At 40.4% G+C, this 23,214-nt stretch overlaps 1 protein-coding gene across 1 annotated transcript; it reads left to right on the top strand.

Annotated features, from left to right (window-relative positions):
• Nucleotides 1-359: 359 nt before the first annotated feature.
• Nucleotides 360-21,706, top strand: ptgir (prostaglandin I2 receptor). The gene is made up of 3 exons (XM_041047097.1): nucleotides 360-593; nucleotides 812-1,868; nucleotides 20,276-21,706. Exons 2-3 carry the CDS (start codon nucleotides 1,029-1,031, stop codon nucleotides 20,567-20,569), a joined length of 1,134 nt encoding a protein of 377 aa, XP_040903031.1. The 5' UTR covers nucleotides 360-593; nucleotides 812-1,028; the 3' UTR covers nucleotides 20,570-21,706.
• The last annotated feature ends 1,508 nt before the right edge of the window (nucleotides 21,707-23,214 follow it).

Genomic DNA, 23,214 nt, shown 5'->3' on the forward strand with positions numbered 1-23,214 from the left:
TATACGGCAATAAAAGTTCATTAGGGTTAACCTTTAAAGTGATGTGGCCTGAGTCTTTGTTTAAAATTCAGAAAAATAAACTGATTGTGGGGGTGAGATATTTATAGCCACCGCGCTCATGATGCATCTCTATCAAACGTTTACAAGATCTTGAAACGAGGAAGAAAAGGGCAAGTTCCTCCACAGATAACTCACCGTGACTGACAACCAGCAGAAACGACCTTTTACTTCATCTTCGCATTTTCTTGCTGCTTCTTGTGAAAACCGGCGTCTGCCGGAGCATCAGTGTTGTGGGCGGGACCATACATCGAAGCGATAGAGACTGGGAGGTGAAGAGAGAAAGTCGCCGCCGAGGAGGAGCGGAGCTTTAACAGTCTCTGTCTCTCGGTCTGTGAATTGGTTGTGTGTCTGCGAACAGGTTACCGGCAAGCGGCAGTTTTAAACTCCGTATCCGAGAAAGCGGCACAGGTACAGCGCTCGGAAGTTTACGAACAAGGAGTGTGAGTCCGTGGGAAGAGAAGAAAAGGCAGACGAAGTGACTTTTGAACAGTTTTAATCCCTCGTGGTATTGCTGTTTTCCGAGTCACAGAAAGGTGAGTAATCTCTAGTCACTAAAGCTGTGATAAGAGCATTGCTAAGGGTTTCACAGGCTCAGAACAAAATAGTAGAAGAAACAGAAAGACGTTAATATACCGAGAAGAAAAACCTACACGTAATGCCACCTTTGGTGAAAGACAGTTCTATGTTTCTGTATTTAGGAAAGGCACCTGAGCACTAAGAAGCTTTTTTTCTCGTGTTATTTGTTTCACAGGAAAATTCTAAGACCGTCTGCGAGGAACAGAGACGGGAAAGTTCACCAGTCATGTTTTAAGTCAACGCAGCATTATGGGTGTCACCATACATCCCTGCCTGCTGCTTTACCAACTGATGGTATCAAGAGCTCAGGGTTCCCCTTTCTTGTCTGGGCATTCATTATTATTTTCAAACTGAGCTGGCATTTTTTTTTCTTCTTCTTCAGAGAGACAGAGATGAACAAAAGCATGGTTTCAAATGAATCATGTCATGCCTGCAATGACACTCTCACTGTGAATGAGGATGGCAAACCGATAACAAGCATCATCATGTTTTTGGCTGGCGTGGTGGGAAACCTCCTGGCTCTCTTCATCCTGGGAGTGCACCAGAAGGAGCACCGCTCCAGGTCCTCTGTCTTCTGCATCCTAGTTACTGGCCTGGCCCTCACCGACCTGCTGGGCACATGCCTCCTCAGCCCACCTGTGTTCATCTGCTACGCCCGCAACATGTCACTGATAAGTATGGGCGGCAAAAGCCTGTGCAACCTCTTTGGCTTTGCCATGAGTTTCTTCGGCCTGGCGCCCACGCTCATCCTGTGTGCCATGGCTGTTGAGCGCTGCCTGGCCATCAGTCACCCTTATTTTTACTCTGTACACATCCGCCGCAGCTTTGCCAAATTCACTCTTTTCTTTATTTACCTCTTTTCTTTGGCCTTCTGCCTCCTACCGTTCAGCGGATATGGCAAATTCAGACAGTATTGTCCTGGGACATGGTGCTTCATCAACATGGATGCGACAGGGGATGACCGGGCCAGCCTGGTGCAGGCCTTCTCACTGTCCTACTCCTCCCTCATGGCACTGCTGATCTTTGCAGTGTTTGTGTGTAATGGTTCAGTGATTGTCAGCCTGTGCCAGATGCACCGGAGCCAGGTGATGCGGCGCGGTTCGGTCGGGTCGACAGGCAGAAAGAGGAAGCTGAGCCTGGCCTGGTTCGGACACGGGGAAGAGGAGATGGACCACCTTGTTCTGCTGGCGCTCATCACTGTCATCTTTGTGATCTGCTCCCTTCCACTCACTGTAAGTTGACATTTGACCTTCCCTCAATGTATGTGTTTGAGTGTCACACAGACTGATTTACGTTTAAAATTTTATCTCCCTCTCACTCCCTGTGTTACTTCTATATCACATTTTGTGGTCCGTCTGCAGCTTTGACCACTGAATCAGAGAGATGACACCCTAATGTGTCATTTATTCAGTTGTTGAAACATGAACCAAACCTCCTTAGAGAAATTAAGAGAAGTTAGAGCAAGTTTCTTCTGAAATAGGTACAGAAAAGGGAATTTTTAAAGTTGGTGCAGGAAGCTTTAGTAATTGTTATCATTAACACGGGTCCCTGACTGGGTGTATATCTGCACTTTGTCAGTAGAGGGTAGAGTTTACAGCATGTAATCGGTGTATTTGGCATTCAAGAGAGTTTCCTGACTTGCTGTGCATCTGCACTAACATTAATTCCTTCCTCTCCTTCATTAATCATTATGTACATAGAAAGCTCAGCTAGCATGGCGACGGTTAATGTTTTTGTTGCTGTGGTATGTGCTTGTGTGCCCTGTGAAAGTCTCACTAACGGTTGTGCTTGGTTCTGCTGGCTTCACTAATAAAAGGTGTGCCTGAAATTGAAGTCAGTGTGTACGTGGATGTTTGTGTTGTGCATTTGTCTACTTAGCTCCATATCTGTCCTCGCTTTGAGTGGAGTGTGTCAAACCTGACAACCCTGGAGGACTGGTCCAGGCCCGCCTCTCCCAGAGGGCAAAGCTCTTCTGGCAGGACTCCATGGTTAGCAAGCCTCCCATCTGTGCCCCTAAACATTAGCCTGGGGTCCTGAGGAAAGTCAGATTTAGGGAGCCAGTTAGAGGATGATTAATGTGACTTACATTATAAAGGCATGTCTGCTTTTATGTCTGCGTTTGTGTTAGCTTTTTTAACAGCGGTGGTCTGATGATCAGGTGGTTTATGGGAAACAGTAAAAAGTGTTTGTTCATGTTTTCGCTCTTCGCCATCTACTCATTGTCTGCATCTGAATGGCTTGTGGTAACGCTTGGTTTGAAGGCTTGACTAATCTGTGGTGCATGATGATGATGGCATTTGCCCAGAGTCGGGGCTGAGAGCGCCGTGGGGAATAAAATGTGATGACGATATATACTTGTCAACACGCTGAGTAAGACCTCAGGAAACTGTAAACTCAACTTTACCACTTTCGTATATGCATTCTCGCAGTACAATACTCATTTATTTAAAAAAATATATTTATACTTGCAGGTTCACCAAGAACCATGTTACCACAACAGTAAAGTAGCTTGTAAATGGCTCAGTTTTAAATTTGGAATTTTCAATTTGCTCCTTTAAAATAAATCTTTGCCCTCTAAATTTATTTCGTTACTGTACAGCTCTAATTTATCAGTATTCTCAATTTAATCATCTCTGACAGTTTCTTGCAAAGCTTGCAAGCTAGATCTGTTGATCATTCCAAATCATTCAAGACCCTGTTATTACGCAATGTTCTTGTTTACTCACATCCAGGTTCATTGCTTGTGGTTGTAACCAAATGAAATGAGATGGTGGTGGTGAACTGTGTGAGTGCATGTCAACAGATGTACCACGTTTTCAGACAGATGTGGCTTCATAATTAGCATTGTTTAGTTTGCCTCAAGTCAACAGATGTCGAGGGAGAAAGGCTGATTTTGTAAGGTGCATATTTAATCGATGCCACTCTCAGTAGTGACACAGTTAAGACTCTTGCAAGCTCTGTCCTTTGCATACACAAGTATACAAGCTGCATTCAGTCATTATTCTTGCATGTACACAACAATGTGCTAGCCCAAATCGTCCAGCATGTGTTTCCGGTTGGTCTTAATTCACTCAAAGCACTTTAATGTAACTGAATATACCTTGGAGAACAATGCTTTCAAGCTTTGAAGAATGGGCCCTGTCTGCAGTTTGCTCTCATCATGCTGGCAGATGTGGCTGAAATTCAAAGCAGGTGCTGGAAACTGAATGCTTCTTCTTCTTCTTTTTTTAAATATAATTTTGGCAGAGAAGATAAAAAAAAATGTAGAATCAGAACACATTCATTATTCTGCCTGTTCTTTGCCTCACAGGCATGAATAATGTTGCATACTTTGTATTTACAGATCAAGTTGCAAGGTTATGTATTTGCTAAACGGCTTTTGGACAGTATCACTAATGAACAGAGCGGTATTTGTTCTGTGGTATCACTGTTTCTTTAGTACAGCAAGGTTATTCAGTTTTCTGGAGGGAAAAGTTCACATGGTGGTGCGATCACAGAAGCAGGAAAAGATTCTGGAAAGTGGTTAATTGTTTTTTGTGCGGTTGTGAGTGATAGGCAGATTTTTTTACCTGAATCACTCCAGCTTCCCAGGCTTGTCACACTACAAACCTGGCCTTGGGTGAAAAACTGTGCAATTCCAGCAGACAGCTGAAAAAGATAAGGTGCCATTAAGCAATAGAACTTGAGGTGATGAATTATACCACTACAGCTGTTCTGTGAGAGAACATTTGATTTGTTTGATGTAGCATGAAACATGAGGTCCTACTTGCTTTGTTCTAGGACGGACTATTGACTCATCGTTTGAAATTTAGTGCCACATGGAACACATGGTTATTGCTTGTTAAACATTTTAAAATACAGCTACAAAAATACATCTCCAGCTGAAGGGTGGGATTTTAAGCTTCCCCTCCCAGTACAATAAAACACAGTGAGAGATTAAAATATAGTTATTTGACTGCAATTCTGCTTATAAATATCTTTGGGTGTTGGACTGTTGGGTGGATAAAACGTACGTGTATATACATATGTGTATGTGTATGTGTATGCCCTGTTCTGTGTATGTGTTGCTTTCATTCTCTTGTGAGTATTTAGGGTCAGTATTTCATGGGTCTTGACAGAAGGTTTCCCTCTGAAAGAGAAATCAGTACTCCTCCGTTTGGCCTTTCTTTGCTTCTCTTTGTTCTGTCATCTTAAGTTTAAAAATGATCAAAGCTGTCTCCTGTGGGAGGGACACTTACAGACTGATAGCTTGCTTGTGACGATCACCAATATCCCTCCTCCCTGCTGTTCCCATAGGAACCACAGAAGCTGCCTGGGGGCCATATGTTGTCGGTCAATACCTGGATCAATAAAGTGCTGCTAAAGTTATTCACAAAATTGTAGGTGGTTTTAGTTCTGATTTCGAATAGTTCAGACTGTGTAAAAAGAGTATTTAGGAAGATCTCAGTACCCGCAGGGCGGATTTGTTTTCAGGTGACTATAGCAACTTTAGTCTGCAGCATCACTGATGCTTCGACTTAATGATACAAGGTTTCCATTAGTATAGCTTTTGTGTGTCAGTCTTAGTCAGCAGACTAATATTGACGTGTGTATGTCAGGGCACATGACAGGGAGTACAACAAAGATCCATAAGCTGATTATTCTTCTCTTCATTGTTGGAAGTATCACATGCATCAGAATAGTATGGTAGCTGTAATGAGATTTACACTATGTGTTCAGGAAAACAATGTACCAGAAACAAATTCTGCAGATCTTGTGGGCATTAATGTAAAGTACATAGCGGCAGGTCATAGGTTAGGACATCGGAAATGGAGTAAAGAATTAATGGCACCCTGTTTTTTGTTGTAGAACGTTGTGCTTGCATTCAGTGTTTCCTTCCAAAACACACTGTGTGTATCCTGATATACTTGTTGCACTTCCTTCTTCTTAAAACATTTGGGGAGCCTTCATTGTTTACATCCCTGTTTGCTCTGTTGACAACCTTGTTTGCATGCACAAGTAGTAAAAGTAGTAAGTAAACTAGTAGTAAAATGGAGGCCTGCCCTTAACATTGCTTCACAGCACTACATTTTGTACTCCATAGGGTACCTTTAAATAAAGCATGTTTTGGTGTCACAGTCAGATTTTAAAATTGATTGAGATGGTGTATTTTTTCAGAGGTCTCCACCCAATGCTGCAGGATTTTTTTTTCTTTTTTAATTTGAATTCAAAATTTTATGAAGTTTTATTTAATAACTTCTAGACTCAAATGGATCATGGTTGCCACTGATTTAAGCACATGGATGACTTTGACATCAACTCTGGACCTTGTCCTTCTTGTTCCTGTCCAAATTTCTCTTCATTGCAGCTACTAAGTAAAAAATGTGAAAAAAAAAAAACACACACACACACACACACACACACAGTATCAGGGTTTTAGAGACACACAGTATGTTCTGTGATTTGGAAATAGAAAAATGGAAATACCAAACCACTTCCAGTAGCTCTGAGCAAACTGGGCAAGAAGGATTGTCAAGAAGAAGATAAACAATGGCATGTAGCTCTGACACATTTACAGTCACAGGGCATTTTGCCTATGAGAGTCAGCACAGCACCTCATAAATCCTGGCAGACTAGGCACGAGGAAAAACCACACTGAAAAGCACATGGGATGAAGTCTGAAAACAGTTATGTGAAAGAGCTGGATTCAAAAGATCCTAATGTCGGAGGATACAAAAACATAATTGTTCACCTGTTTGTGAGCCTGGAGACTTAAGAAAGATTGAGGAACCATTTAACTGGAACCATATGAAGACAGATTCTAGATGAGATCTTGCTTTAACACAACATTGGGACAAACAAGATACATTTAATGATAAGGACTTTAACCTTAAGCATGCAACTAAATCAACTTTAGAATAGTTCCAAAACAGCCCGGAGCTCTTAAGTCCGTCGACAGGCCTAGTCAAAGCCTGGGCATTAAAATATGCAGAATGATGGCTGTTCATAGACACTCCCCAAATCCAGCTGTATCCACACTGAATAATCTGTGTAGACGAAGAGGGGGAAATCCCCAAATTCAGGCGAATCCAAGATAGCTCTGTGCTGTCATCCTTGTAAATGCTGCCAGATGTGATCTCAGATGAGTCTACTTATGCAACAAAAATGTGGAAATAATGATGGAATCTTTTTTGATGGCTGCGTGGAGCATGGCATTTGCATGCGTATGAGGTGTCAGATGAATCCACGTCATGGGAGTGGTACAGTTATAGATGTAAAGGCCCACATGCCGTGAGAGAGACAAGATAAGTAGCTTTGTCTCCCAAACTGTTATTGTGCTCAAGGTGCTCCAGGTGCTGCTGGGGGATAAATGTCATTGTGAGCTTTGTCCAGGTTTCTATAAGGAAAGATGATGCTCTGCAATCACCAGCTGGCTTTGTGGACTGAACAAAGAGGATTCCCTTTCTTAGTGGATGAATGCTTGATGTATTCAACATATACGCAACACACATTCATGGACTTGCACACATTGACTCAATGGTCACAAGGCTGCTGGCTAGCTAATACTGCCCTTCATATCCTGCGGTTAAATCCTGGTTTGTTGTACTTCCTCACATTTAACTCAATTTAGAGAGAAAATGGACAGCAAATGACAGAAGATCCTCAAGGTAATGAGGTGTAGATATTAGACCCTTTAATGTGTTGCTAAAATGTGCGGGGGCCGGGAGAACACGGCCCCAGGCTTCAGTCAGAGCGCAATAAGCAGTGAGCAGCTGCCAAAGACATTTATAATGGCTGGGGCACAGAATGTGGGTAAAGACAGATCAGAGACAGAAAAAAAACAACAGCATACAGTCATTGTTCCACAATGTGTTTTTAGTTATCCACATGTTGCTAATCTCACCTGTCTGCTGTTTGGTGTTTTTTTAGGGCATTTTCCCATTGAAAATAGCTGCACACAACTGTAAATGAGGCTGTGAGACCCATGAAAATGAACCAGAACTGTAAAGTAAACAGTAAATGACCAAAAAAGTGAGTTGAAAAATACTAAAATGTTCACAGGATAATTCTCTGTGAGTTCATCAGTACAAGCAACTAGTTTAGAATTACTGAAACTCCCCTCCTCAGCCACTCGAGGATCTAATCACTTAAATGTCCACATTTTTTCTCTAGAAGTGAAAACAGTGGATGCAATCGTTTTTGTGGATGACTCATAACATGTCACAGCTTTACTGTTACACCAGTGGCAAAGCCATTGCGAATTTGAAATCAGCACAGTGTTAAAATGAACACTGACCATGCGACATCGAGCAACACCCTGTTTGTGTGTTCATGTGTATTATGTCTTATTCTCTGTCCCTTCTAGTCAGACAGCTTACCACACATTTAAACTGTAGCTACACATTGAAAACATTAACATGGTGGCCCAGATATGTTTTTTGATGTGCATTCACACTTGATGAATCTTTTTGAACAAACGCCCAGCAGTGTTTGTAACAGATGTGTATTATGCAACAGGAAACGTTCTTCGCTGTTTTGCTGGCATTTCCCAGCCTGTTTTGAGCTTTCGAAAGTCATTGACAGTTCATGATGGGATCATAAAAAACAAAATAAAAAAAAAGGAAAAAAAAAAAAAAAAAACATTTTTAGTGTATATTAGCAAGCACCATTTCTTTTCAGTTATCACTGCACAATTAATGGACAGCAGGCTGCCACTAAAAGGGTGCCTGTGTGGGGGTCAGTGGACATGGTAGTGTGTGGCAAGATGTCCAGATGAGTCAAAAGTGAAAGATTTTGCCATGTACTGAAAAAAAAAAAAAGTAATTTGTCTCCCAGAAGTAGAATCTGCACTCCTGTAGCCGGACTCAGCCTCATTTTAGTTTTTCCGGTGTCTTTTAAAATTGGACACATTATTAATTATTCTCGTTTGTCATTTTTTGATGAGGTGTTTTTCAGAGTTTTTTGAACCTGCCAAACATCCATGTCAGGTTGGAGCAACAGATAATTCAATGTCCCATATTGTGGAAATGTGTTTTGTGTTTTTTTTTTTTTTTTTTTTTTTTATAAGCTCAGATGTAAAGTAAAACATATCTGTGCAACAGTCTAAACAAACTTGTGCGAGTAACTGTAGATTAAGGACAGAAAGTTTTGTTTGCAGTTCGTGTTGACAAAGATGAGCTGATTGGATCAGCAGTATAAACTGTGAATGTAGCTGTACATGTATATCATGATCCACGTTTTGCGACTTACCGATCCTCCATGTTTATGGTAGCCTTCCGCCAAATCTGATCCCCGATGATCTGTGCTCAACCAATCGGAGCATTTGCTGATGAATTGTGCACGGTTACTTGCCACCTATAAGCAAAATCTGACTGTGTGTTGCTGAAACAGAAAGAAGCTGGGGGAAAACCAATTCAACATTGTTTTCTTTGTTAACACCATTACAGAATTCTTTATAGACTCACCAGACAAACGGTACAGATGTAAGTGTTAAAATAAGGGTTTTTACTGTGGAAGTGTAATACTGTCCTGCTATTCCCTATAGAGTCAACTTCTCCAGTAGTTTTATTGCCCACATCAACTGCAGTTTATTACATTGACTAAATAATAAAATCTTATTGATCTTGGCAAATGGTATTAGTTGTGGACCTACCTTCAGGAGATGAAAAGCCATCAGCCCAGAGTAAATCTGTCTTCTCCAATCGATATCTGCCTTCAGACCCATTTGTTTAGTTACTCATGATCTGTCTGAACAGTGGGCTGGCTGTCAGCAGCTGTTATTTGAGAGACGTGTGGACAGCCTTCCTGTTCAACTGCTTCTATTTAAAAAACACATTTTTGTAATGATTTGAGTGTCAATTTGTAAGCGCACAAATGACAAAACATGCTGAAGCTGATGTACTCTACAATGTCTTCTGTGTGTAGAGTTCACACTTGGCGCACACCGTGTCACACAATGTAGGTTGTTTGCGTCACAAACCGAGACAAACATAAGGATGAATAAAAGGACCTTGCTTGCAGAAAGTGAAAATGATTATTCTGTTCTTTTTCTTCTTCTCTTGTTAACCACTGTGGAACACAGACCAATCAGTCAATTAATACATTTTTTAGCAACAGAAGCTTCAATGAATACTTTCACTTGTTGCTAGCAGGCCTCTCTCCGAAGCGTTTTTCTTTTCAGTTGTGGTTGTTTTTGAGAGAGACAGCAATAGAAGGAAGATTTCTGTTTGATGCATTGGTTTGCAAAGTCATTAGTAAGTTGTGTGTATGTGCCTAAATAGAGGTTATCCGTGAGGTTGCTGGAAATATTCACAGTAGTTGCCAAGACATACAGAAAATATCAGTAAATCTTTCTCACGCAGATGTTTACTGTATGTACAAAAGAATTATTTATTGCTCTACATGTTTGTCTTACTGGTTTCTTGCCATGTGTGTCCACAGTCGTTTGTCATCAGTCAGCACCTTCATTGTTCACACTGCATTGCGAGAAATGCGCTCCACACCCAACAGCAGGATTTCTCAACGTAAGGCTTGGGACCCCTTGTGGGGTCACATTATATGCAGAGGCTGATATATTGATATTTGTCTGTTACCAGTGTATTTATGATACATTTTTATGACAAATACTGTTTAGGTATAGGATAAGTAACAGGTAGCCCTAGGTAGACAGCTTTCTTTCAGTGAATTTTGAGCTCCATTCATGCTTTTGAAAACGTAATGTAAGAATATACCATACCATGACTTTCATGACAACTTTGGGAAAGAATAGGTTTTCACTAAACAGATGTGTGCCCTGATTGTGACATTTCCACATCACTCTCAACATGACACAAGTCAGAATTGAACCCTGTCAGATAAATGCTGAGGCTGCAGCAGCAGCAGCAGCAGCAGAAGGTAAAACATGCAGAAAGAGAGAGAAAGACAGAAGTGCTCTATAATTTTTCATTCGTGCCAACTGCATGGATGCATAAATCAGTATTAACATAACTCTCCTTTGGTACTTGCGCACGTTCTCATTTTATAAAACAGACCACAGAATTCACTCTCTACCAATATTTAATGATGAAAAAACCTATCAGTGGATTCACTGTGAGAAGTGGAGGTTACATTAATGTAAAAGTCAGCAATGTATGAATGACAAAAAGCCACCACTTTAACAGACAGGTGAAGCTAGCCAGGTTAAATATATAACCATGTCTGAAAAGAGCTTAAGAGTGATGTGCTTTTCACTCCCAAACAGACTTGGCAGAACCCAGACACCAGCTGCAGAGAGCACATTAATTAACAAACAGACCATTTTGTCCATTAAGGAATTAATGTTAATCAGCTGATCTAATCTGCCAGCGGTAATGTCTATTGTTTTAGCCTGTGACAGTGACAGTTGACTGAAACAGAGGAAGAAAAAAAAAAAAAAAAAAGCAAGGAGAGGGTTTGACAAGAAATCTGTTAAGATCTGAGGTTATGATAAATATGGGTATTTTGCCTAGATACCAGGTCCAAAATTGAACCTGCTATCTGTTAACTAATAAGGACATGTCGGTACAGTGAGAACAATAGGGCTCTTGTTTTATTCTCCACCTCTGCACCAGTCTCAGGAAATATATGACCCAACAAAACTTGGCTGAGACGCACCGGTGAAACACCCTCACATCAAACATAGCAATAAGTGAAGCAGAATATGGTTGTCATCTGTTGTGCTGAGGGACATGTGAACAAACAGCTGACATTTAGTTCAATGAAAGTCTAACAAAACAAGAAACATTTGAATCATTAAGGTGACTGCATGTTTTGGTTCAACTCAAATCTTTCGTCATGCGGAGAAAAAAAATAGTGGAGTAAGAATCCACCCACATGCTTCCAAACCCAAAATTAAATCTTTTTTAAATCTTTTATGATTTAACGGAATCACTGAGAAAAGGAAGTGTGCATGTTACTGGGTTCCTTGAGTCATAAATATTCCCCTTCCTCGTCCATGAAGTTGACTTCAACTGGCATCATAAAGGTTGTGAATCATTGCATTTGTCTTAAAAAAAACAAAAAAAAAACAAATTAGATGACCAGTTGTGCCGTGCTATGGCCTAGTAGGGTGTTCACTTTCTGTCACAAATTGTGAACAAATTTATCCAAAACCAATCCAACTGATTAGGTGTGACAGCTCAGCATGAATCACCCAGCTTTACATGTCAATAACTGATTATTCCCACATGATTTCTTCTCTTAAATTTTAGAAAACAGACATCATTAAACCCTCTTTGTGTTTCCAAAATGCTTTTCTGCTGCGAATGAGTTCTGTCCTTATGCCTTCAAAGAGAGTCACAGCCGGAGTTTGCAGACAACAGGGACTAAACAAATTCAACAAGATAATTGCAACCAGGCAGGCAGTGCAGATTCTGTGGTTCAAACTCCACTGAAGCCTAGCTGATATTTACGAGTACACAGAACCTGAAAATATGTAATGGGAATGAGACCCCCCAACCCACTATACACAAATACACACACACACACACTTCTGCTGCTGCTCCCAGAGACTCTCTCACTGTCCTAAAATTACCTTCAGTAACATTGTCATAAATGGTACAATAGCTTGATCATATGGAACTGATTACTTGGGGGAGGGGGGGGGGGGCAGTTGCTTGGTGAGAGTCTTGGAGATGAGTTTAAAAAACTTGCATCAGGATAAAAGTTCAAATATTAGTGTTTCATTTAGTATTTTGAAGTATATAGCAGTAGGGTTGTCTTGTAATGTGCTGTTGGATGGACACAACAATAACACGCACTAAAAATTAAAACTGAGGTCCAAATTCACAATTTCCTCTCAGATGCATATTTTAGGTTTACTGTTCTGTGTGGGAAGCCTCTGCGCACCTGCCATTATCCAGGTATCCTGTTATTATCTGTTGTTCAAGCATTTGCCTTAGATGCCTCTTTGCTCTTGACCTCTGGCTGACACCAACCCAGCAGGCTGGATGTTGACAGGGTGGAATGCTGGATACCAACTGTTCTGACAGAGAGAGATAATTTAGAAAAAAGCGAGCAGGCCAGGTTACCCAGGATCATTGACGATGAAAAATAAACATGCAAGCACAGCATTCACTTGTCATAATGGAAGTACCCTGTGGTTGTCTTTAACTCAGATTAGCAGCATAAAGAGGAAATGGGTTGGTTGAACACGCTGAACAAATATGCAAACCTACACAGTGAATGTGTTTTTGTTAGTTGTATACATAATCCATGGAGTGACTTTAAATAAATGCTATTATGAAAATAGTGCTGCAGCACGAACCAAAGTCAACCATGTGGTTCCTGTGTTTAACCAGACATGGTGTCGTGATCTTGCTGTTACATGAATTCACATTAGTCAAATAAAGTGTATTGTGTCATACACAGACTGTGTATTGTATTGTAATGACTTATGACTTGTTTGCTGTCAGAGTCATAAAACTGCAGGCTGGCAGCGCGTGTCAAGACTTGTAATTCTTTTCCTTATATAATGTGCTGCTGATTGTTGTATCCTGCACCCACTGAATTATCTTTGCTGACATGATCTGGAATATTAAAAAATAAAAAGCAGTAGGACATTTACAGCAGAATTATTTTTGAGCTAATTCAAGGTGCTTAAAACTTTGTTTCGGTGTGGTTACATGTTCAGTGCATTTCACAAAGCTGTATGCAGTTAGTGTCAGATAAAAGCTGAAATCTGCATGGTCTGCACATTGATTCCCTGAACGTCAGTGACAGGTAACTGATGCGCTGTGTTCACCCCCCCGCCCCTAACAAAAAAAAATCATGCATCCTGTGTCACACTTGTGTCATCATGCAAACATATATCAAAATAAATGAAAATGTCCACAGCTGACCACAGAATGTCTTTAAATAATGTCTAATTTATCATTTGCTAAAGTGATGAAATTACATACTGAAGTAGCTTGGGGTGGTGTAGATCTTGCAATTCATCGGGTGTAATGTGAGCATACCTACATGATACCTACATAATACTTGTTGTATTACTGTATTTTAACCCGGAAAGATACAGATTTTAGCTTTAAGTACCCAAAACATACCCCAAAAAATCCCAAGCTCTGGGATTTTTGATATCCTGAACAGTGACTGGAGGGCAAACCACTCAACTCACAGTAAGTTTTGGCCATTATTACCAAATGTTATGATAACAACGGTTCATTTCAGGTGTCTTCCATGAACAGAGTGCATGATGGTAAACAATACAAGCAGTCAGACATTTAGACAGGTCTATTAACATGGTTAAATCATCAGTTCATCCAAATTATACGCAACCATTTGGTCTGACATAAATGTCTATTAGATTTTCCAGAGCTACATGCTGGTTCAAGTTTGTCCAGCTATACTTATACACAGTCTTTCTTTGCTGTTGACAGCTTTAATGGACATTTTGGGTACAGTTTTGGTATTCTGGTAAGGGGTTTAGACTGATATTGAGTTTATCTAAGAATTGATTTACTACCCATCTGGTCATTTGACCCCTCCTATCGTTTCCCCAGCCAACAATGTTATCACAGATGTTATCACATCCTCCGAACTCAGGAATGAAGTTGTTGTCATAACCCATTGGAATGATGGATAAACCTACAAAAATAGGAGCCTTGTTTTAAAGCAACAGAATTATTTCAAGTGGATGTTGTTCATCGCCAGTGAAAATAAAAGATATAATTTATAATGCTCTGTCGTGCTCAACTGTTGGCAAATGAGATGATGGAGTGTGCGCATGGCTGGGAATTAGAAAATGTGGCTGTGTAGATGTGGCTGATGTCCAAGGGGGCCAACTTAAAATTGGCTCCAATAGTGAAATTAAACACAAGCATAAGTCAACAATAATTCTTAAATTCAAACTACTGCGTTCAGTTTGAAATCTCGACTTTCCAATTTTTTTTTCTAGAACATGACAAAAATCTTTCAAATGATAATCTGCCACCAATTTTAAAGTGGGCATGTGGCATCATAAACAGTTATCCACCAGCAACATCAGAGAGATACCGAACAGTGACGCTCTCGCAGCTTTATCTCTGTTGAAGAGGAACCTGTTGAGTCTGTGTCTGTTGCAACAGCTGTGAGGTTTTGCAGCACGGCCAGTGTCAAATTATTTTTATCCAGTGACAGACATCAGTGAACTTCATATTTTACTTTATCAAGTTTGAAAGCCAGCTCTTTCATCCTTTCACAGTTGCTTCTACTTCGTCTTTGGTGTTTCTATAGTGAATGATTATTTTGTCAACATTTTCTTTTTCATTTCTCCCCACAACTCCTCATCCCACACATGTAGCATGACAGCTTACTCATCAGAGAGCTCACTGTGACAATTTTAGTTTGCCTTACATTATTCTACTATTTTTTTTAAACAAATGGAGTTTCCAAACGAGTGAATCAAAGCAGGAACCAGTTGATTGTGTGCTTGTAAAATGTTTTGTTTAGTGATCTTGAACTATGGTCACTTTTCTTTCCACATAGTTGACCGGATTGAATGAGTGACAACTGTCAAAAGTCCATTTTGGAAAATGCTGGTTAAAGGTCTAATGGCTCCAGGTAACTCTCCACAACCAGAAGCACTTCTTAAAGAGGAAGCTCAGTAATGATTTTCCAGAATGAGTAATTACCCTAATGGAACTTGTCTAAGGACAAACACAGACTGTCTTTACTGTCTCGTTGCTGTCACTTATTAATGTTCTGTGTTTTGCTTTCTCGTTAGACAGGATACATTTACGTTTGTATGCTGTCTGTGATTCCTCCTAAATTAACAGCTTTGTACTGAAAGACTTAAAAATACTCCTGAAGCTTGACATCATACAAAACCTGAAGAGAAATCACCTTTATGAGCGTGAATGCTCTTGCCGTCGCTCACCCACCAGTTTTTCCTCTCTGTATCTGTTTATCTCAGATGACTGACACAAACCACCTCCTCACTAACTTCCTAACTGCCGATTGTGTAGCGGAAAAATTCCCCTTCACCGCAGACCCACTGCCAATCTTTACATATATGCACTGTATGACTCACTACCAGAATATCATCGGGTTATTCGGGAACTACATCTGGGGCAGAGGTCAGAGTGGTCAGACTGCCCAGAGACAGACCTTTATATCTGATTCCAGGTCTCGTGTTTCTGTGGTTGAAAGAGCCCGGGGGTGGGGAAATGCTGTGTATTGAAGAAACGTCTACTTGCAGTCATCTGTAAGAAATGAAAGCTGTGGCTAGAAATCCAATCAACTCCAATTCACTTTATTGGACAGCTCACAGCCATGGTGTCCAGCAGGAATAAAATGCTAGTACAGTGTGTGTAATAGGTTTTTGTATTTGTGTTGAACTTTCTTTCAACTGCACCCCCAGGCTGAGTTACGATAAATGAAGCTTTGAAAGAGCCATAGATTGTAAAGATATAAGGCAGAGCCACAGTGGAAAGACTGAGTAACATTTTCTGTGGTGTGAAGGTAAAGAAGAGGTATCGAGGAAACAGAGGTGTGTATCACCTCGCTGATGGAACCCATCAGGCCCAAAGCTAGTTTCACACACCTTTGGTAAACTTTGCTGCTGTGTCTAATCTCAAAGTCAAACCACTGCCCCTATTAAAAGAATGGTTCAGTGTTCAAGAAGGGGAAGTCTTTTGCAGGACTCTTTTTTCAGCCCTGATTAGTGTAGAGAATAGTGTGAAAGTCTGCAAATAACTCACTATTGCATGTAAAGCTGACTTGCACATTTTAATACTGAGGGTATCTGAGATGAACAAAATGAACTTGTTTATTTGCTGAACGGTTAGACAAAAAAATCAGTTTGGCCACTTAGAGGCAGCAGAAGCAAGTTGTGAACAGGTGACATACAAAGCTGAAATTTGAACTTGTTAGCAAACAATTGTAATTGCTTTGTTTGTATATTCTGCAGTTACAGAGAAACATTATCATTCTTTCAAAGTTGTCTTTCTGGCCACTTGTCAAATATAAGCCCGAACTTCACTCCCCCTTGTTCTGTTATTGGTCTCTACCAACCCCTGGCAATATCTGGCTCATTAGCTGCTAAATGCTCAGCTGTTTGCTGTCAAGTCCACCAAATCAACTTAAGAGCGGATGTGCTAATTTTGCGTTTACAGCTCATTTCTGTTGCCTCTAAGTGGCGAAAAAAGAGAAAAAGAAAATCAGATACAGCAGGTTTAAAAAACACACAGGAGATTTAAATCTTCTCTTCTTTTACTCAGACGGCAACAACACCTTTACTTTTTAAATGTTGAACTACCTTTTTAAAGACTTGTGTAGCTCTGCAGCACTTACTCTCTCTCTCTCTCTTCATGTCTTTCCTTGCTCACTGCTGTAAACAGTCCGCTCTGAAAGAGCAGTAATCTGTGCACTGCCATCCCTGTCATCCCCATGTAATGAGCTGCCGTGAAACAGGATCAGGAAGAAAGAGTTAGGAAGAGTCCTCCAGGGCCATGAGATGGAAAGTAATGGGTCATAGATCGTAGACATCCATTACGTGGTTTGTTTCCTGAAAGACGCAGCAATCAGCAGTTTCAGACAGTATCTTGTGTGTCTCTGCCATTTACGCCAGGCGAACTGGGTCCAGATACATCAGAATTCTCAGTCAGCAGGAGGTTCAAGCATTAAGTAATATCATGTAGACCTGTGAGCAGTCTAGTTCCTTTTGGTCCAGTATTTCTACACGAGTACAGACACAGTTTGCAGCGCAGTGGATGTGTATGTACTCTATGCATCTGTTACAGCACAGTGCATGCGCAAACATGCTTTCTTTTGCTGGATTTATGTCTATAAGCACGTTCATGGTATGTTCCTTCAAAGCTTTCTTGCATCGGCATGATTGTCTGCTCTCTCCTGTTGTATACCGTTTCTGGCCTGCGCTTTAACCACAGACTGATTCATTAATATGCCCCTGTTTAAGGAGAGCCTGACATCTCATCAGTTTTTGCCCCACAGCTTGCAGTGCTTGGAGAAGACAGCTAGTGATTTGTGTCCCCCTCTGCGGGGCCTGAGGTCTGCTGAGAGGACCATAAGAGGCAGGGTGGCATGCAGGGACAGAAATAAGGACGAGGATAATATCAGATCAAATTAGAATGCTTGTCTGTTAGAAATGTTTCTGGTGACGCTTCATGGTGAATAAAGTGTACGATAACTGCACGTCTCTTGTGCTCACACAAGAGACATTTGTCATTGTGTTTTTTAGGGTGTTTTATGCCAGTAGGCCTGAGATTGATTTTTTCCCCTCAAGTATTGATTCAAATAACAAATTGGTGCCATTATAAGACCTGTTTTCTTTTTTTTTTGTGCACTGCTTCAGTGTACAGATATCATGGCAAAAACTCCAAATAGATCTGTACGAGGTTGTACCTGCTCTTTATAAGCTCAAACTTAACCAAGTAAAATGATTTTAATTTCCTAGCAGCAGTTTTACACATTAGTAAAGTCTTCACAAACTAAAAATGCTCCTTAACCTTTAACCCAAGCAAAGCACTAGTGTAAAACTAGTTAGTAATCACTTAAGACACAAACTCAGTAATGGATTTACAAATAGAGGGTGCAATCCAGTCTTGGGGGTATTTATTGCATAACTTGAACATTAGACATTTTTAGATGTCTAATGTTCTATAATGCCAGCCATTAAGCAGATGAGCACAGAAACGTATGGGGAAAAACTGCCAAAGAGGCAGCATCAGGTCAAATTGTGAAATGTATGGGTTTTTTTTTTTTTTTTGCAATTGCTGTCGCAATCAAATGTCTTTAAAAGGAAACTTGTTGTCTTGTAAAAGGAACAACCCGCTGCCTCGTTTGTGTGTGCATATTAGTTCTGACTGTGTGTGTGTGTTTGTGTGTCTGTGTGAGTATTATTATAATCCATAAATGCTTTAACCTTGACCCTTTGTGAATTAAGCCTGTGAAGTCAGTGAGAATCCAACCAGCAACTTTGGTTGCGCATCGGTTGTGTAATTCAAGAAAATTTGCCCAACTTCTAGTACCTTCTAGTACTTCTAGTGATTACTTCCTAAAAAGTTAAGAACATCTATCGAGACGTTTTTTTTCCCATTTTGTTCTGTAACTACTTTGGACACACCCAAGATGACAACGCTGTTTCAGGGTTTTGAAGATGATTTTGGCTTCGAACTGTTTTGGGTTAGAACACAGTCACCGTCATCCCCTCTCTGTCTTTCTCGTGGGTGTATTTGTAGATCAGCATCTGAGTGACCACATCCGTGTGAGTTTAGCCAGTTAACGAGCGCAGAGAGGACACAATCAGCCTTGTGTCTGGTCCCTCTGGTAGTCTGGTTTGGCCTGGCTCTGGACTTGCTCCTTCTGGCCCCTCTCCCTCTGTCTCTAGCGTATTAGTTTTCAGTCCAGGCCCTAGCAACAGGGAAACATTTACACCAATGCACAAAAGCATTCAATCAGCACAAGCCATTAATTAGGCCACTGTTTGTTGGATATTTCATGGAGGAAATGGAGAATTGTTGATAGAGAAGAGGAGCGAGGTGACAAAGACGCTTCCTGGGGCCAGCTGTTGCTTCTATCCCTGCCCAGGATGAAAAAGCAGCCAGCTCCTGCTGTCTGCACTGCCTGTCTGCGCTCTGTCATACCTTAAAGGTCAATGCAGAAAAAAATTATGGTTTTATCTTGTGGCTTTGTCTTGCTCTTTGTTCAGGACACTTTGTACCTCTGAACATGAAAGGTATACTCACTCTAAGCTTGTTTTATTGGTATAAAAAGACAGATGTTAACATTTGGTGAAGCTTAGCATTACAAGATGAACCACAGTTGCAACTGACACTGAATCTAAACACACGGTCATTTGTTCTCATCTGGTTTTAAGACCAAAGTGCCGACAACTCCATCATGTTCTGCTCTTACAGAGGTTCGAATCAGGTTTGATTCGGCTCCATCCAGCAGGCAAAATGCTTAATCATGTGGGATGCTGAGAATATTACCAAAACTCTCTTCAGTGAACAAGTTCCCTGTGAATATTACTGATTAATATACAATGTTTTGATTAATCAGTTAATCAAAGGAAAGGAAAGAAGGAAGGTGGGTGGTGAGTGGAGAAGCTGAAGACGTGATGGCACTCTTCTAGATGAATGGTGAAAGTTCCAAGATTCAATCTGAGAAACTGGAAGAGTCTGTGTCTATGTGGAGGCCGCCAGCTGATTTAGTCATTAATAGGCCAGCAGTGGTAAATGAGAGGCCGGCAGTGTCTCATCCTCATCACCCTCCGAGGCTAGCTACCCACTGGCTGTGTCAAATGAAGCAGGTCCCTGCTGAAGAAGCATTCATGTTTGCCAAACCTGCTTTAGTTAAGTAAAGCTTAAAACACGGCTACGCCACAATGTGGCTACCACAGGACTGACTGAAAGCCCTGCTGGACATCGTTGTGGGACAGAAAACCAGCAGTCCTCTGCATCCTGAGACCCCAGACTGCTTGGAGGTCTTGTAGAAGGCACAATCAATTGTGTAGGTTTGGTGTCAGAAGAGGGGGTGTACAGTCAGATAAGAATTTTATGTAGCACTGAAGTGAACAGGGACAAAAACTGAATTTTGAAAAGTGAGAGGGGTGTGCTCCCAAATTACGGCCTTGTATCTAGTATCTTCTTGACTTTATCTCTGTAACCTATTAATGCTGGAAAATAACCTTCTCTGTCCTCAGATTGCCGGCTTTATCAACGCCATTCACCCATTTTGTGACGACAAGGAGAACCTAACAGCGTTCCGCTTCTACGCCTTCAACCCCATCGTGGATCCATGGGTTTTTATCATCTGCCGCAAGTCTGTGTTTCACCACTTTTGCTCTCTGCTGAGCTGCCGCTTCAGCAAAAGAGCTGTGAAGACAACAGCACACTGCACTCTGTCTTTACAGACACCGCTTAACAATCACATACAGCACAACCCACCAGACGTGACGGTTTCACAGAACCACGTGTTCTCCAGTTTACCTCTGTGACCCAACAGAAACCCTCAGCTGGGGGAGGGCGAAGGACTGGAGGCTAGGTAGACTTTCATGGCTGAAATACATTGGGGCAAATTTGTGAAGCATTACGATTTGTGTACATCAGCCATGCATTCACCAATTTAAGGCACAAAGACTTTGACAAAGAAGTAACTGTCGCAATGGAACTGATCCTTGCACTTGGTTTCCAATGTCCACCGACTGATGGAAACTGTTTCAAAGTTGCAGGGAAAGTAGTGGGATAAAACAAACCGCACTGCAACTTAGCACTAAGGAACACATCAAACCATATCATGCCTATGAATAATATACTGTAAAATAAGAATATATGCACTTGGGTAAAGCTATATGGGTAAACAATATGCATGAATGTATACTGTCCTCTTTTTCCCCTCAATCTTGGACAATGAACCGTCCACATCCACAGCATCTTTGACACTGGTGATACTCGACATGAAGACAAAGCGCTCGCACAGCTTATTTCGGTACCCATTTATCTAAGTGAGCCACTGTGTAGCCACTGATATTTTCATTTATTTGTAACATATGAAGAAGCATTCAAATTCAACCATAAACAGGCCTTACAGTTTGATAATAATCAACATGCACCCTGACAGGCAGTATTAACGCTAAAAGTTACATGGAGATGAACTTGTCATTTGTGATAGAGCAGAAATGAGTCTTTTCCGGTTGTTGTGATCAGTTAAAAGCAGAACAGCTTGTTATAAAAATGATCAAAACACTCTAGTGGTCCAACAATGCTCCAACAATGAACATAATTCATTTGTTTTTATTTAGGCCAAAGTTAGAGGTTTAATCTCTGAAGTTAACCTGCTTCTTTCCAAATCCTCTGTCAAGAAACCAGATCATTTAATCCTAAATTTAGGATTATTCAGAAATATGAGAGTTGATTTAATCAGATTTAAAAGTCTCAAACTAGTCTTAATTCCTGTTCCTGTCCAACCCATAGTGTCTGTGTATTGCATGAACATTGGTTTCCACCTCAGTGATTTCTAAGCTACCTATGATGACTGTCTGTGAATGTTCTTTTACAAGCCTTTTGCCTTTGAAAAAAAAAAAAGAAACTGCTGCTGCAAAATGCACTGTGAGAATTAATCGTTTGTTGTTGTGAATTCAGTCCTGCAAATGCATTTAAATGTAGTGTACTTGTGCCTTTTTACTGTGCTATGATGTTGTGTATCTTTATAATTCCGTTTGTTTCGCTGAGATGGTGGAGTGCAGAGATATAGGGATAACTGATGCGGCGATTTGAGTTTTTCTAGCTGTGTTGCACATTCATTTTTCGCTTTGTAGTCTCAGTCGTGCATGACTCAATGTAAGTCAGACACATTACCACTTGCACATTTTTTCAATTATTTGAGTTTTTCATCCATTAAAATGAATAAAATAATACATTTTTAAAAAAGATAGTATGGTACACATTTTGTTCATGTGAAATTAAATATTAACAAAAGAAAAACTGTCACAACTTACGTCTGTGTGTTTTCTTTAAGAGAAAAGTAAAATTTTTTTACACAAATTTACACAGATAATATAGTTTAACACTCCTGTATCCCACATTGTTCTCTATCTGTGTTCATGGATTTTTCTTGTTGGACATGAGTCCTGACCACATTTGCTGTGTTTACAGTACATGGAAAAGAAGCAGTGACAAGATAAACAGGAAAAAGACTGTTTAAGTTTAGATAATACATATACATATACATATACATAGATTTATTTGACATTATGTGCTCTGTTTTATAAGACTGTAGGAGATGTTGAAGACTACTTTTACAAAACAGTTGGGGAAAATGTTGTTGTCACAAAGTTGCATGACAACCAAAATATGTCCCATTATATTGAGTTTCAGATGGAAGTAAAAGTTGTCAGGATAAAATATTGTTGAGCTGCTTTGGAAATGACATTTTCCTCGTAAATGTGATAGATATTTTGGAGATACAGAACAGGAACATTCAGTTGCCTATAAAGCTCTGTTGTCATTTTCATGCTCATCATTGTGGAGAAATGTGGTGCAATTTCAGAAGGCGCTGCCAAAATGATCTTGTTGTTGTAGGCAAAATATTTTTGGGCTATGAATTAATTAACCTCTTCAACACGTCATGAGGCAGCAGCAGAAGAGCAAACCGACCGTTTTGAATTCAGTCTGGTTTGACAGCGCAAAACTGTAAAGCAATGTAAGAATAATTTCTTAGACGTTCTTTAGACATGAGAAACAGCTCATTTCTAAAATGTGACATGTTTAGCGACAGACGTGATTCAGAGTTATAGAAAGCAAAAGTGTTAATACTGAAAGATAAATATTTACATGTGAAATTGCCGGTTGGTGTGGGAAATAGGGAGGGTTTACTCATATAAAATTGACATGCAACATTAACAATACTGAATTCAAAAGTTGAATGATGTCGGCTTATTATGTCAACAGTTTCATTTTTATGGATTATTATTGGTTTGCCATCTTAAGAAATTCATGATTTAGTCAAATATTGACATCACAGTCTCATTTAAAATTTTATGGATGGTCAGAGCAGCAGAGCACTGTCTGGTACTATAGCACCACTATGTGGTTAAACAGTGTACTGTTCCAAAAGCAGACATGCATTTCTAAGCCATAGTTA

Source organism: Toxotes jaculatrix, chromosome 9 (genome assembly GCF_017976425.1).
Source record: "Toxotes jaculatrix isolate fToxJac2 chromosome 9, fToxJac2.pri, whole genome shotgun sequence".
In the NCBI taxonomy this organism is placed as follows: domain Eukaryota; kingdom Metazoa; phylum Chordata; class Actinopteri; family Toxotidae; genus Toxotes; species Toxotes jaculatrix.